General features: G+C 58.4%; 1 protein-coding gene across 1 annotated transcript; it reads right to left on the bottom strand.

Moving 5' to 3' along the window:
- Positions 1 to 1,449: 1,449 nt before the first annotated feature.
- On the bottom strand, positions 1,450 to 9,810 carry LOC125636711 (C-C motif chemokine 19-like). The gene is made up of 4 exons (XM_048850276.2): positions 9,669 to 9,810; positions 6,783 to 6,906; positions 5,763 to 5,859; positions 1,450 to 3,633 (listed from the first exon to the last, which is right to left on the bottom strand). The coding sequence occupies exons 1-4, from the start codon at positions 9,733 to 9,735 to the stop codon at positions 3,622 to 3,624; spliced, it is 300 nt and encodes a 99-aa protein (XP_048706233.1). The 5' UTR covers positions 9,736 to 9,810; the 3' UTR covers positions 1,450 to 3,621.
- Positions 9,811 to 10,363: the final 553 nt, after the last annotated feature.

Below are 10,363 nucleotides of genomic sequence, written 5' to 3'. Positions count from 1 at the left end.
TGCAGAAAAATTGAGTGTTTTTAACTGCAAAAGGAAAAGCCCCAATTTTGGTTTTCAGCAACTGAAAATTTTCTTCCAATATCTGCTGGAAACCAAAACGGTTTCAGGTTTTGGCCCAAACTGTTCAGGTTTGGGGGTTTTCAGTTTTCTGATGAAAAGCCCATTGTTTTGTGGAATGCAGTCACACTCTGTGGAAGAGTGCGTTGTGTTGAAAACCCAATTGTCCCTCCCCAGTCAAGCTGCACTGGAGTTTTTTAAGCCCCCCCCCCATCATTTCTCCTTGGGGAGACGTTTATCCTTCCCTCCATTCACATCCCTCCTGGAAACAGGGTTTTCAACGAGGGCTACGAGTGCCGCTAACCCACATCAGCTCTAAGCCACTCTGCATCTCTCCGGGCGTGTTTATGGCCAATCTTCGTCCGCCTCTTACTGGATTTATGTCAGTTTATAACATCGTTGGGCAGGGGCTGAGGGGTGCTCGTGTGCATTAAAACTCATCGTCAGTACTTAACAATGCTCTTGCATTCAGAGAGCTGCTCTACTCTGGAACATGGTTGGGGCCATGGGGAACGGTGTGTGCTCACCGATGTGTGTAAGGCTCCTTCCTCTGTCCAGCTCTGGAGATTAGAACAACCCTGCATTGGGCACCAGGTCCAGGCTAAACAACCCGTTGTCTGCTAGGTGTGATTCTGGGCACTGGCTGTACCGAGAGCTCAGGCTGCACCGGCTACCTGGCAGCTGCGCAGTTCTACACTGGGCCCTGCAGTAAACGTCAAGGGGAATCAGAAGACTTGGGCTCTGTTGCTGACATGAACCTTTGTGCCTCAGTTTACCCATGGTCAGGTGAGGATAATGATCCCATCCCTCAAGGTCTCGGACAGTTCCTAAGTATTATTATATCATTATTTTGATAACATCGATGGGGGCCCTGCCAAGCATCAAGAGGCCTGTTTAGTCTAGGAAGGGGACGCCTGGCGGATCAAATCTGGCTCTGCATTTAAAGTTACGCAAATGCTTAGGTGTCTTGTTGCACAGGGGCCTCAGCGCCCAGACCAGTCTGATTCCCAGGCGGATACCACTGTGGGGCAGCTGCTAGCAAAAGCTGGCTCTTAAAGGCTGCTGGGGCTGGGGAATGGGCTGGATAGGTCTCAACGACGCAACGTCTCCGGGGCTTTGCCCACCTCTCCGCTGCTGAACAGTGTTGCGTGGCAAGCGTCAGCAAGCAGGTGGGCCGGTGCTACAGGCCCCTTGTGCTCAGGCAAGCAGCACTGCTGGGTGCTAAGAGAGCTCCTGGGGGATGGGGGAGCTTTTCCAGGGCAGTGACTGGGTGCCCAATTTGGTGCCCAGGTCAAATGGGAGTTGTGTCTTCACGACAGAACCAGACCCCAATGCTCGATGTATTTCCCTCCCCAAGACCCCCTCCCCCTCAAACACAAGCGGGAATGTCTGTACATTTCAGGTTTTTTTATTTTAAAAAATCATTTTGATCCCAGCCAAAAAAGGGAGAGCGAGCGAACGAGAGCGAGAGAAAGAGCAAATTCCCTTGTAATTTATCACAGCAAACAGATCCCGAGGCAATGACATGGAGCTTGCTGACGTCAGCGTTACTCCCACCCAGCCGGGGGCGTCTAGACACAGGCCAAGATCAGTCTGATTCAGAAAAGCAGAGGAGCCCTGGGGGTCCCGGAGTCTCTGATGGGAAGGAGAAACCCGTTCCTGCCAAGGAATGCCCAGCCGCGGCGGGCTGCCAAGCTGTCATTCACTCAAGGTGTCACTGCTCTTTTACCCATGAGCGTTGGTCGAGGGAAAGGGCCTGACCCCCGTTTACACTGGAGATGGGTCTGAACCTTTGCCATGGAGGTGCCCAAAGGGATGGCCCGTAACAGCCATGCAGGCTAGGTAAGGTGAAGCCCGTCCTTCGCCCCTCACGCTGTCTCAGTCTCCTCCTCTTCTGGCTGACCCAGGCCTTATCTCACGCTGCTTCCAGGACCTGGGCTGCCTGATCCGGATCACTGCTTTCCTCTTTCCATCCCTTCTGCCAAACATGCGGCTCCTGCTAATCTCGGCCCCCAAGCTGACCTAAGCTTCAGGGACTGGTCCCACTCCCCAGTTTATTGATGTATTTATTGTTAATTAAAAACTGGAGCAAGGCTGCAGCCCAAGTAACAACACGCTTCTCGCCTGGCCTTTCGCTGCTCTCCATCTCCTCTCCTCACCCTTTGGGTCTGGCCAGCTCAGCTCTGCGGAGCTCAGGGAAGGAAAATCCCTGGTGGTTTCAAAGGAACGGAATGGACCCCCCCAAGCCGACCCGATGCAGTGCCGAGGGCCAGCGCTGCCATGCATTAGCCACCATGCTCTCACCGCCCGGAAGTGGTTCTGCAAAAATACCCACCCGGGGTTCCCCTCACTGGCTCACTCGGTGCTGCCCTGGCGGCTTGGTACAGAATCATTCGTGGGAGCACAGACTAAAGCTCATGGACCCGCTTCTCCTTTATGCCAGGGCCCATGGACATGGGCCTTCACGGGGCCAGGAATTACCCAGGTTGCCCAGAGAGCCCAGGTGGCTCTTCCCTAATCCCGGCCAGTGGAGGATGCTACCGGTGGGATCGGATGGCCCGTGTGTGTGCCCACAGCAAAAGCTACTAGTCTCTCCCACTCCCTTCTCTGCCCGCTTCCCTGGCCCTCCCCCATGCGCCTGGCAGGGCCGTTGCCGGGGGCAGGCGGCACAGGGCAGGCTGGCCGGCGTGGGGGTTGGCAAAAAGAAAAACAAGCTTTGTGCCCAAATTTGCCAAAATTCAGAGGGATTGCAGGGCATGCGGGGCTGGAGAACGGGGCCGGATTGGCAGGCCAGGAGACCCAGGACAGGACCGCGTAGGCAGCAGCTGGACTTGGCTCCCCCACACGGCCCCCTCCCTGTGTGACTGCACCTGCCCTGCTGGGACCCCCCTAGGCTGACAAACGGGTTCAGTCTCTGTGGCCCATTCAGTCCATGGTCTGCTGCCCACACGGGGGCCATTCAGTGCCAGCTGTGGTTTCTGTAATAGGGGCACCTGCCCACTAGGGGCTGAGCTGAGATCCACCAAACTCATCTCACATCATGGCCACGGCACAGCCAGCCAGGCTGCACCAGCCATCAGTCACCACCTGCCACGGCTGAGTTGAAGCCACTGAGCACAGAGACCTCCCTAATTCCCAGGGGTGCCACAAGGGACCCCCTAGGAGCTGTGGAGGTGCCCAGCTCACTGTGAGAACGCCTCGGTCTGGAACGGATTACGCTCAGAGCAGTGCCAGCCGGCACGCCCTGTGTCATTCGCAGCTGGCAGGCCTGGGGCGCAACCCCAGCACAGTCCCCAGCTAAGCAGCACTCAGCTTGACAAATCACAGAAGCCAAGGGAGACTCCCCAGGGCAGGGCAGAGAGCAGAGAGCAGGAAGCGGGGATCTCCAAGGGGGTACAGTACGGTCACACCGGATTCAGTCCCAAAGGAGCTGTAAGCTGCTTGCCCTGCAGCCGGAAACGCTGAAAGGGGAATGCAGAGTTCGCAGGCATCACGATCATCTCTCAGCCCCTTTCCCATCGCCGGGCAGTGGGCCAGCCGCAGGCTTCTCCGGGTCTACTTGCTTCAGAGGTTGTTCTAGGGAATTAGAGAAGGAAAGGTTGATGCTGGTCAACCAGGTGCCTGCTCTTGCCAAGCTCTAGGCGTCAGCTGAGCACTGACAAGCTCGCAGCGGGAAACCAAACCAGCTCAGCTGCATGTTAGTTTGGCTCAAACTAGGTATTAGTCGGATACGACTGTTCTTCGCGTTTAGACTCCGTGGAATGCTTGTAAATTGCTGCCGCAGCGCGCCTGCGTTCCAGGCTGCACGGACAGAGGTCAGCTTTGCTTTGTAACTGTGGAAATGTTTGTGCTGAACTTGGGAACCCAGACCCAGGAATGGTTCCTCCTGCCGACCCAGGAGGCCTATGAAGATTAAACAGGACATTAAGGAACATCACAGTACAGAGGGCTGATGACTGGCCTATGCTGCAGTACAAGGGAGCTTGGCTCAGGGTCTGGAAGGCTAAAGATAAAAGATAAAACAGGGTCACAAGAAAATTTGTCGTCTCTTTGGTGTCTGAACTCTCCCAGGGCCAGAGACACTGAACTAAGGCAGAGATCCCCCAGGGTTACTCCTGAGTCTGCCCGGAAAGACATTTTATATTGGCAGATTACTACATCTCTGTCATCTTGAGAAACCGTAGCTGGTAACTCATTTGTATGTATATGTTTGCTTGCTTTCCCTTGTAGGTAACTCTCTTGTTTCTTTTTCCTAGTTGATAACCCTTTAGTTAGCTGATTACAGGACTGGCTACCGGCACGGCCTTTGGTGTGAGATCTGAGATACAAACTGATCTGAGATATGTGACTGGCCCCTTAGGACTGGGAATAACCTGAATATTTGGCGATCTTTGGGGTAAGTGACCATGTCTCACTAAGGCCGGCTTGCTGGGTGGCAGGATAGACTGGATTGTCTGTGACTCCATGGTGAGACCCTTACAGTGATCCAGGAGTTCACATTTGTTACCGGGTAGGTGAAATCTAATCATGGAACAGCATAAAGGGACCCCCCCCCTTCACCTTCCCAGCAAGCAGCTGCTACCAGGCTGGGCTCTGCTTCCCAGAGCACAGCTACCTCCCCACGTGTGTCAGGGGCCGGGTTAGAACCCGGCCCCTCCAGGGGCGTAGCAGAGACCCCCAGCACTGAGCTGACAAGGCAACTCCAGCAGCTGCTAGGCGTCATCAACTGGTTTCCTCTAGTGCACCGGCCCAGAAGTGGCTGCACAGCTGCTTTGCCCGTGGATTTGCTCCGGGGCCGCAGAGATCCTGCTCTTACCCTCGCTCGGCATGGCCAGGAGAGGAAGAGGAACTGTACGTCCTCCTCTTGGGGCACAGGTGGCTTTAGGGTTTCCCCAGCTTATGCAGGAATGATCCTCCAGAGTCTGACCATGCAGCTAGTCCCAGGGGGAGAGGCATGCAGTGCGGCGGTGAGTCCCGGAACAGCCCTTCCCCCTCACACCCGCAGCTCAGAGCTCCTTCCCGCTGGTCTGTCTTCCCCGTTCCCACACCCAGGGAGGGGATGGAGACTAGATAGTCTGGTCCAGCATGGCCGGAGGTGGGCTCCTCCATTAGAGAGACCAATGGGCTGACCTGGGGCGGAGGGCGGGGTACGGGACGCCAGTGACCTACGGGCTGACCTGGGGCGGAGGGCGGGGTACGGGATGCCGGTGACCTACGGGCTGACCTGGGGCAGAGGGCGGGGTACGGGACGCCGGTGACCTACGGGCTGACCTGGGGCGGAGGGCGGGGTACGGGACGCCGGTGACCTACGGGCTGACCTGGCGCGGAGGGCGGGGTACGGGACGCCGGAGACCTACGGGCTGACCTGGCGCGGAGGGTGGGGTACGGGATGCCGGTGACCTACGGGCTGACCTGGGGCAGAGGGCGGGGTACGGGACTCCGGTGACCTACGGGCTGACCTGGCGCGGAGGGCGGGGTACGGGACGCCGGTGACCTACGGGCTGACCTGGGTGACCTGTGTGTACTCTGACGAGGCAGGAGCAGGGTCCTGCGGTGGATGGGCCAGCGGTCTGACCCAGCATGGGGAGCTGAGCAGCTGGGATCCACGGTGGGCATCTTGTGCTCAGCATGGAGGGGGCAAAGCCTCACCAGTGTCTGCCCAGCCCTGACTAGCTGGTGCCTCTGTGCTGGCCCAGTGCCCTTACCTTGGCCTGGTACACACTGTCCAGTCTCTCGGTGAGCCGCCGCACCCAGTGGGCATGGGGAGGGGCGCAGAGCTGCTTGCCCCTCATGGTGATAAACCTAACACACAGCAAGGAAACAGACGGGGACAGCTGAACAGAAGGCTCTGCGCCAATCAAAGCAAGCTGCCTCCGTCGCAACCCTCCTCCCTGCCACGCTCCCCACTCGTGCCGCTGGGCAGAGGCTGCGGCGAGGTCAGAAGCAGAAATGGCGACAGCCCCCAGCAGGGCTATTCCTGCCCTGGCTAACCCGAGCGCCGGCTCAGGATCCCGCAGGAGACAGCCTGTTCTCCTGGGACCCCGGCCCCATTTCAGCCTCACGCTGGGAGAGGCTGTCGGAACCAAGGCTCCCAGCTGCCCGAGGCTCCCCCGGCTGACTCCAGCTGGCAGTCCAGAGCCGCCCGCGCTGGGAACTGACAGCAGTAGCATGAGAGGAATGGAAGTCCGGCTTGGGCCCACTGGCTGGGGAGTCACTGGGGCGGCCCCAGGCTGGCTCTGACCCGTCGCGTCCAGCTCTTGTGATGCTCGTCGCGACGGACACGCACCACGCGGCGCCGGTCGTGTGCAGTAGGAAGCCGAACTCTCCCCAGCTGCGGAGCGACTCAGGCTCAGGCCCGGGGCTGGGCGCCGTGTGGGTGCGGCGGGCATTCCCTAAGGACGGGCACTGGGGTGAGCTGCCTAGGCCATGCTGCAGCAGTGGACTGTGCTCCCACCTGCCTGCACAGCAGCGAGTGTGAAAGGAGTCTGCAAAGCCTCTGGTTTGGCCGGCTGCCCTCCAAATCCCTTTGATCCCAGCAGCGATCCGACCCCCCACCCCCCCACACTCCCAGCACTGAGAGCAATGGCCTGGGGCCAGGCGTCCCAAACCAGCCAGACTTCCCTCATGCCCCCCAGCTTCATCCGTGTATCCCCTTCACTCTGCCCCCCGGCGTTCCCCAGAGCTCGGCGCCCCACGGAGCAGCGAGGCCCAGCCACGGTACTCACACCACGGCATGGATGGGGCAGCCGTCGTAGATCCGCTGCACCTCGTAGTGCAGCACGATTTTGCGGGGGATGGGGACTTGGCTCGTCCTCAGGCAGCAGTCCAGGGCATTGTTGCTGCCAGACACTGGAAGAGAAAAGCGATGGGAGCGATGGGCAAAGGGGAGGCGGGAGGGCGCGGCCGCTGGGGCAGAAAGCAGAGGCAGCCGGGTCCCAGCAAGAGTCCAACGACCGGAAGCTGTCTCGTCACTGCGGCAAACTGGTGCCGTTCTTGCAGAACATCGACACGAGAGATGGAAAAGCCCCAAGGTGGCGGCTCATCTGTCCCCCTGGTCAGTCAGGGCTTCCCTCCAGTCTGGGGCCGAACGCCTCTGCACTGGGCCTCTCTGGGAACCCCCTAGCCCAAGGATCTGGCTGCTAATGGGCACTCTCTGCCCTCACCCGGCCCCCCCTCCTGGGCATCTCGAGCCCTTGAGAAACATGGATGACCTGAGCCCCTGGCAGCTGCAGGGCACAAGGGCTGGCCCCTCCAGAGAGACGGGGAGTGACCTGCCAAGGGCATTTGCACAGTCTGTGGGAGAGCCGGGAATCATCCCGAGTGCTCCTGGCTCCCAGCCGAGTGCACTGGATGCAGCACCTTGCTCGTGCCCCGGGGAGAGCGAGCCGGGGTTGCCGGTCAGCACGGAGACGTCTCCGGGGACTCCCACAGCATGCTCCTGGGAGCTAGTGCCATGGAGCAATGACCACCCCTGCACTGCTCTGCTGGGTGCAGCTCGGGGCACCCGTCTGCCATGGGCAGGCTGCCCCGCATGAGGCTAGTCATCATGACCGGGAGTTGGGGGGGGGCACAGGACAGGCACAGGGACGAGGCCTGCTCACTCCTCTAGTGTGTCATGCTTCCCCCTCCACTGAGGGATCCCAAAGCATTTGTCAAACATTAACTAACTGAATCTCCCGGCGTGCCGGCAGTTGGCTTGGTACTACCCACCGCAGCCATTTAATAGAGGGGAAACTGAGGCACCGTGCAGCAATGTGACTCGCCCCGATTTACACAGCAAGCCTGTGCCAGAGCCAGGATTGGAGCCTGGGGCCAGACTCTCCCTCCACAGGAACTCCTTCCTAGGTCCTTAATCTGCACCTAGGAGTCCTGCTCCTCAGCCCTTTGTTCTAACACCAAGGACGACGTCCGCTCTTAGCTCACGCCGTACCAGGCTAACCTGGAGAGAAGTGTCCCAGAGATGTAAAGGGCAGCTGGCATTTCCCGCTGTGAACTCACACCCTTATTCCACCCAGTGGACACAGCTGAGAGATGGGGCGTGCTCAGGAGCTCCCCACTCTGCTGTGCAGACACATGGATCTCACTCCCACCCTCCGGCTGCCTGGCTCCTCGCAAAGCTCCTCTCGGCTCTTCCCTTAGTTCCTCTAGAAGCCTTCCTTATTCAGCTCGGGTTGGTTCCCTGCTGACTGGAAACACAGGCATGAGTTGTATGGGGGCCTGTCCTGGGCTTTCTGTGCCCTTCGCCTCCTTGTGCCAGAATGAACATAAACAGCAGACAGCCTAATGTTATTAGCAACTGTCTCCAACAGCCGGAGACGGGGCACTAGACGTAGAGGGCTCTGAGTTACTGCAGAGAATTCTTTCCAAGGGGTCTGGCTGGTGGGTCTCACCCCCATGCCCAGGGTCTAACTGGTCACCAGATTTGGGGTCAGGGAGGAATTTTCCCCCAGGTCAGATTGGAAGGGATGGTCCCTTCTGACCTTAACATCTCTGAGGACGGAAGGTCCCAGGAAGGGGGTGGTGATATATTTTATTCAAACAACTTCTAGTGGTGAGAGAGCCAAGAGACCCGGCTACAGCTAGACTGCACACAGGTCCCGGGAATCAGAACTTCCCACACCCCGATGCTTTCTGCCTGTCACAGAGGAAACCTCTCCTCCTCTCTCACACCACTTCCACACATATCCTTGCACACGCAGACTCATGCTCACAACGTACAGCATGAGCACAGGCATCCAGGGCCCGATCCTCCCCCTGCCTTGTGCCATCAGTGACATCAAACACTGCCAGCTTATCACAGACTTACGGTCTGGCTCTGGGCAAGTCACGTCATTGCTCTGTGCCTCAGTTTCCCCCTGCACAAGAGGAGTAATGACAGCAACCTCTTAGGTGTGATGAGGATCTGCTCATTAATGACCCAGGGAAGAGGCTCTGGAGGTGCAAAGCCTCATCTGTTCAGCCCTGCAGCTCAGCATTTCACTGCGCCAGGCACCTGGGGGGGCAGCACCATCCCTTCCTTTGCAACTAGCACATACGTCATTTGCACACAGGACTATTGCCATCCCGTGCAGCAAGGGGGGCATTTACCTCAAGTCCCCAACCCCAAGAGATTTCAGAATAAACTGGACGCAGCGCTACAAACTGGAGTGCAGGGCGCAATCGCACACGGGGAGAGGGACCTGCCGGCACTTAGAGGGGCCGTCTCCTACCCCAACAGGCCAGTCTGTGAATGCCGGAAGGCTGCAGTGACATACAGCAGCAGAGGCCAGAGGAAGAGTGGCCCAGTGGTTAGGACAGAATAGCCTGGTGCTCAGGAGAATTGGGTGTGATTCCACACGAGACTTAGGGCATGGTTGACTCCCCTGCGCTGAAGTTCCCCCTCTCTGCGGGGGCTAATAGCATCTCCAACTCCCGGGGTGCGGTGGGGATAAATATACTGAAGATCGTGGTCCTCAGATACCCCGGCAGCGGATCTGTTGATACCTTAGCTGGAAAGTCAGCAGGCATCCAAAGCCCAAATTTACTAATCCAGAATGAGCCCATCAGACTTCTTCTAAAAGACCCTAGGATGCAAGAGAGCAGAACCCAGGTGGGGGAGTTGTCCATTTTACCTGGCAGGAAGGTCCACAGGGAGAGGACCATCAGACCGAAGAAAGCCACGCTCCTAACCAGCTCCATGCTCGGGCGGGCAGGCTGGGAGCCAAGGAATAGCCTGCTGGATGGAGTATGGAGTGTGCTCTCAGCCAGGTCGCCTGCAGCTCTCTGAATCCTGCTGCTCCAGCTCTCTATTTATCCTGCAGCATCTTAGCTCTCACTTTCATTTCTGGCGGGGGGGGGAGGAGGGGGCACTGACTCATAAGGGCAGGTTCAATTTCCCCAATCCCTTTGTTTGCTTTTAGCCTGTGCTCCTGGCTCCGCAGCCTGGGATGACTTGACTGGCTCGTGGATAGCAAGAGATGGGCCAAACCACGGTGCTGCCGGCTAAAACCTCGTGGATTGGTGAAGGGGTTTTGCAGAAACAGCTAGGGCTAGCTGGGGTTCAGGCCCCCATTTCATCTGAAGCTGCCAAATCTCTGGGGCAGGCTGGAGACAAGGGGTGGGTATGGAGCCAGGGCTAAGCTGAAGGACCAATGACATCTTCTAGGCTCAGCCGGGGGGAGGGGGACGCGGGTCTTTGCCCTGCCCTGGAAACCCCCAAAGCACCTGGGACTCTTACCATAAGCGTCAACCAACCCAAACTGCATTGCAAGACGCCAGCCTCGTCACATGGCCAAGCCAGCCCAGAGGGGTGCTGCAGGAGTGGGCT

The sequence above is a fragment of the Caretta caretta genome, chromosome 5 (genome assembly GCF_965140235.1).
Source record: "Caretta caretta isolate rCarCar2 chromosome 5, rCarCar1.hap1, whole genome shotgun sequence".
Lineage (NCBI taxonomy): Eukaryota > Metazoa > Chordata > Testudines > Cheloniidae > Caretta > Caretta caretta.
Note: the sequence above shows the minus strand (reverse complement) of the source record. Positions and strands in the feature narration are given on the sequence as shown.

Coding starts and splice junctions, on each gene's coding strand:
- LOC125636711 (XM_048850276.2), bottom strand. CDS start 9,735: ATGGAGCTGGTTAGGAGCGTGGCTTTCTTCGGTCTGATGGTCCTCTCC. Junction 6,907..9,668: donor CCTGTGGACCTTCCTGCCAG/GTAAAATGGACA, acceptor TTTCTCTTCCAG/TGTCTGGCAGCAACAATGCC. Junction 5,860..6,782: donor TGCCCCATCCATGCCGTGGT/GTGAGTACCGTG, acceptor GCTGTGTGTTAG/GTTTATCACCATGAGGGGCA.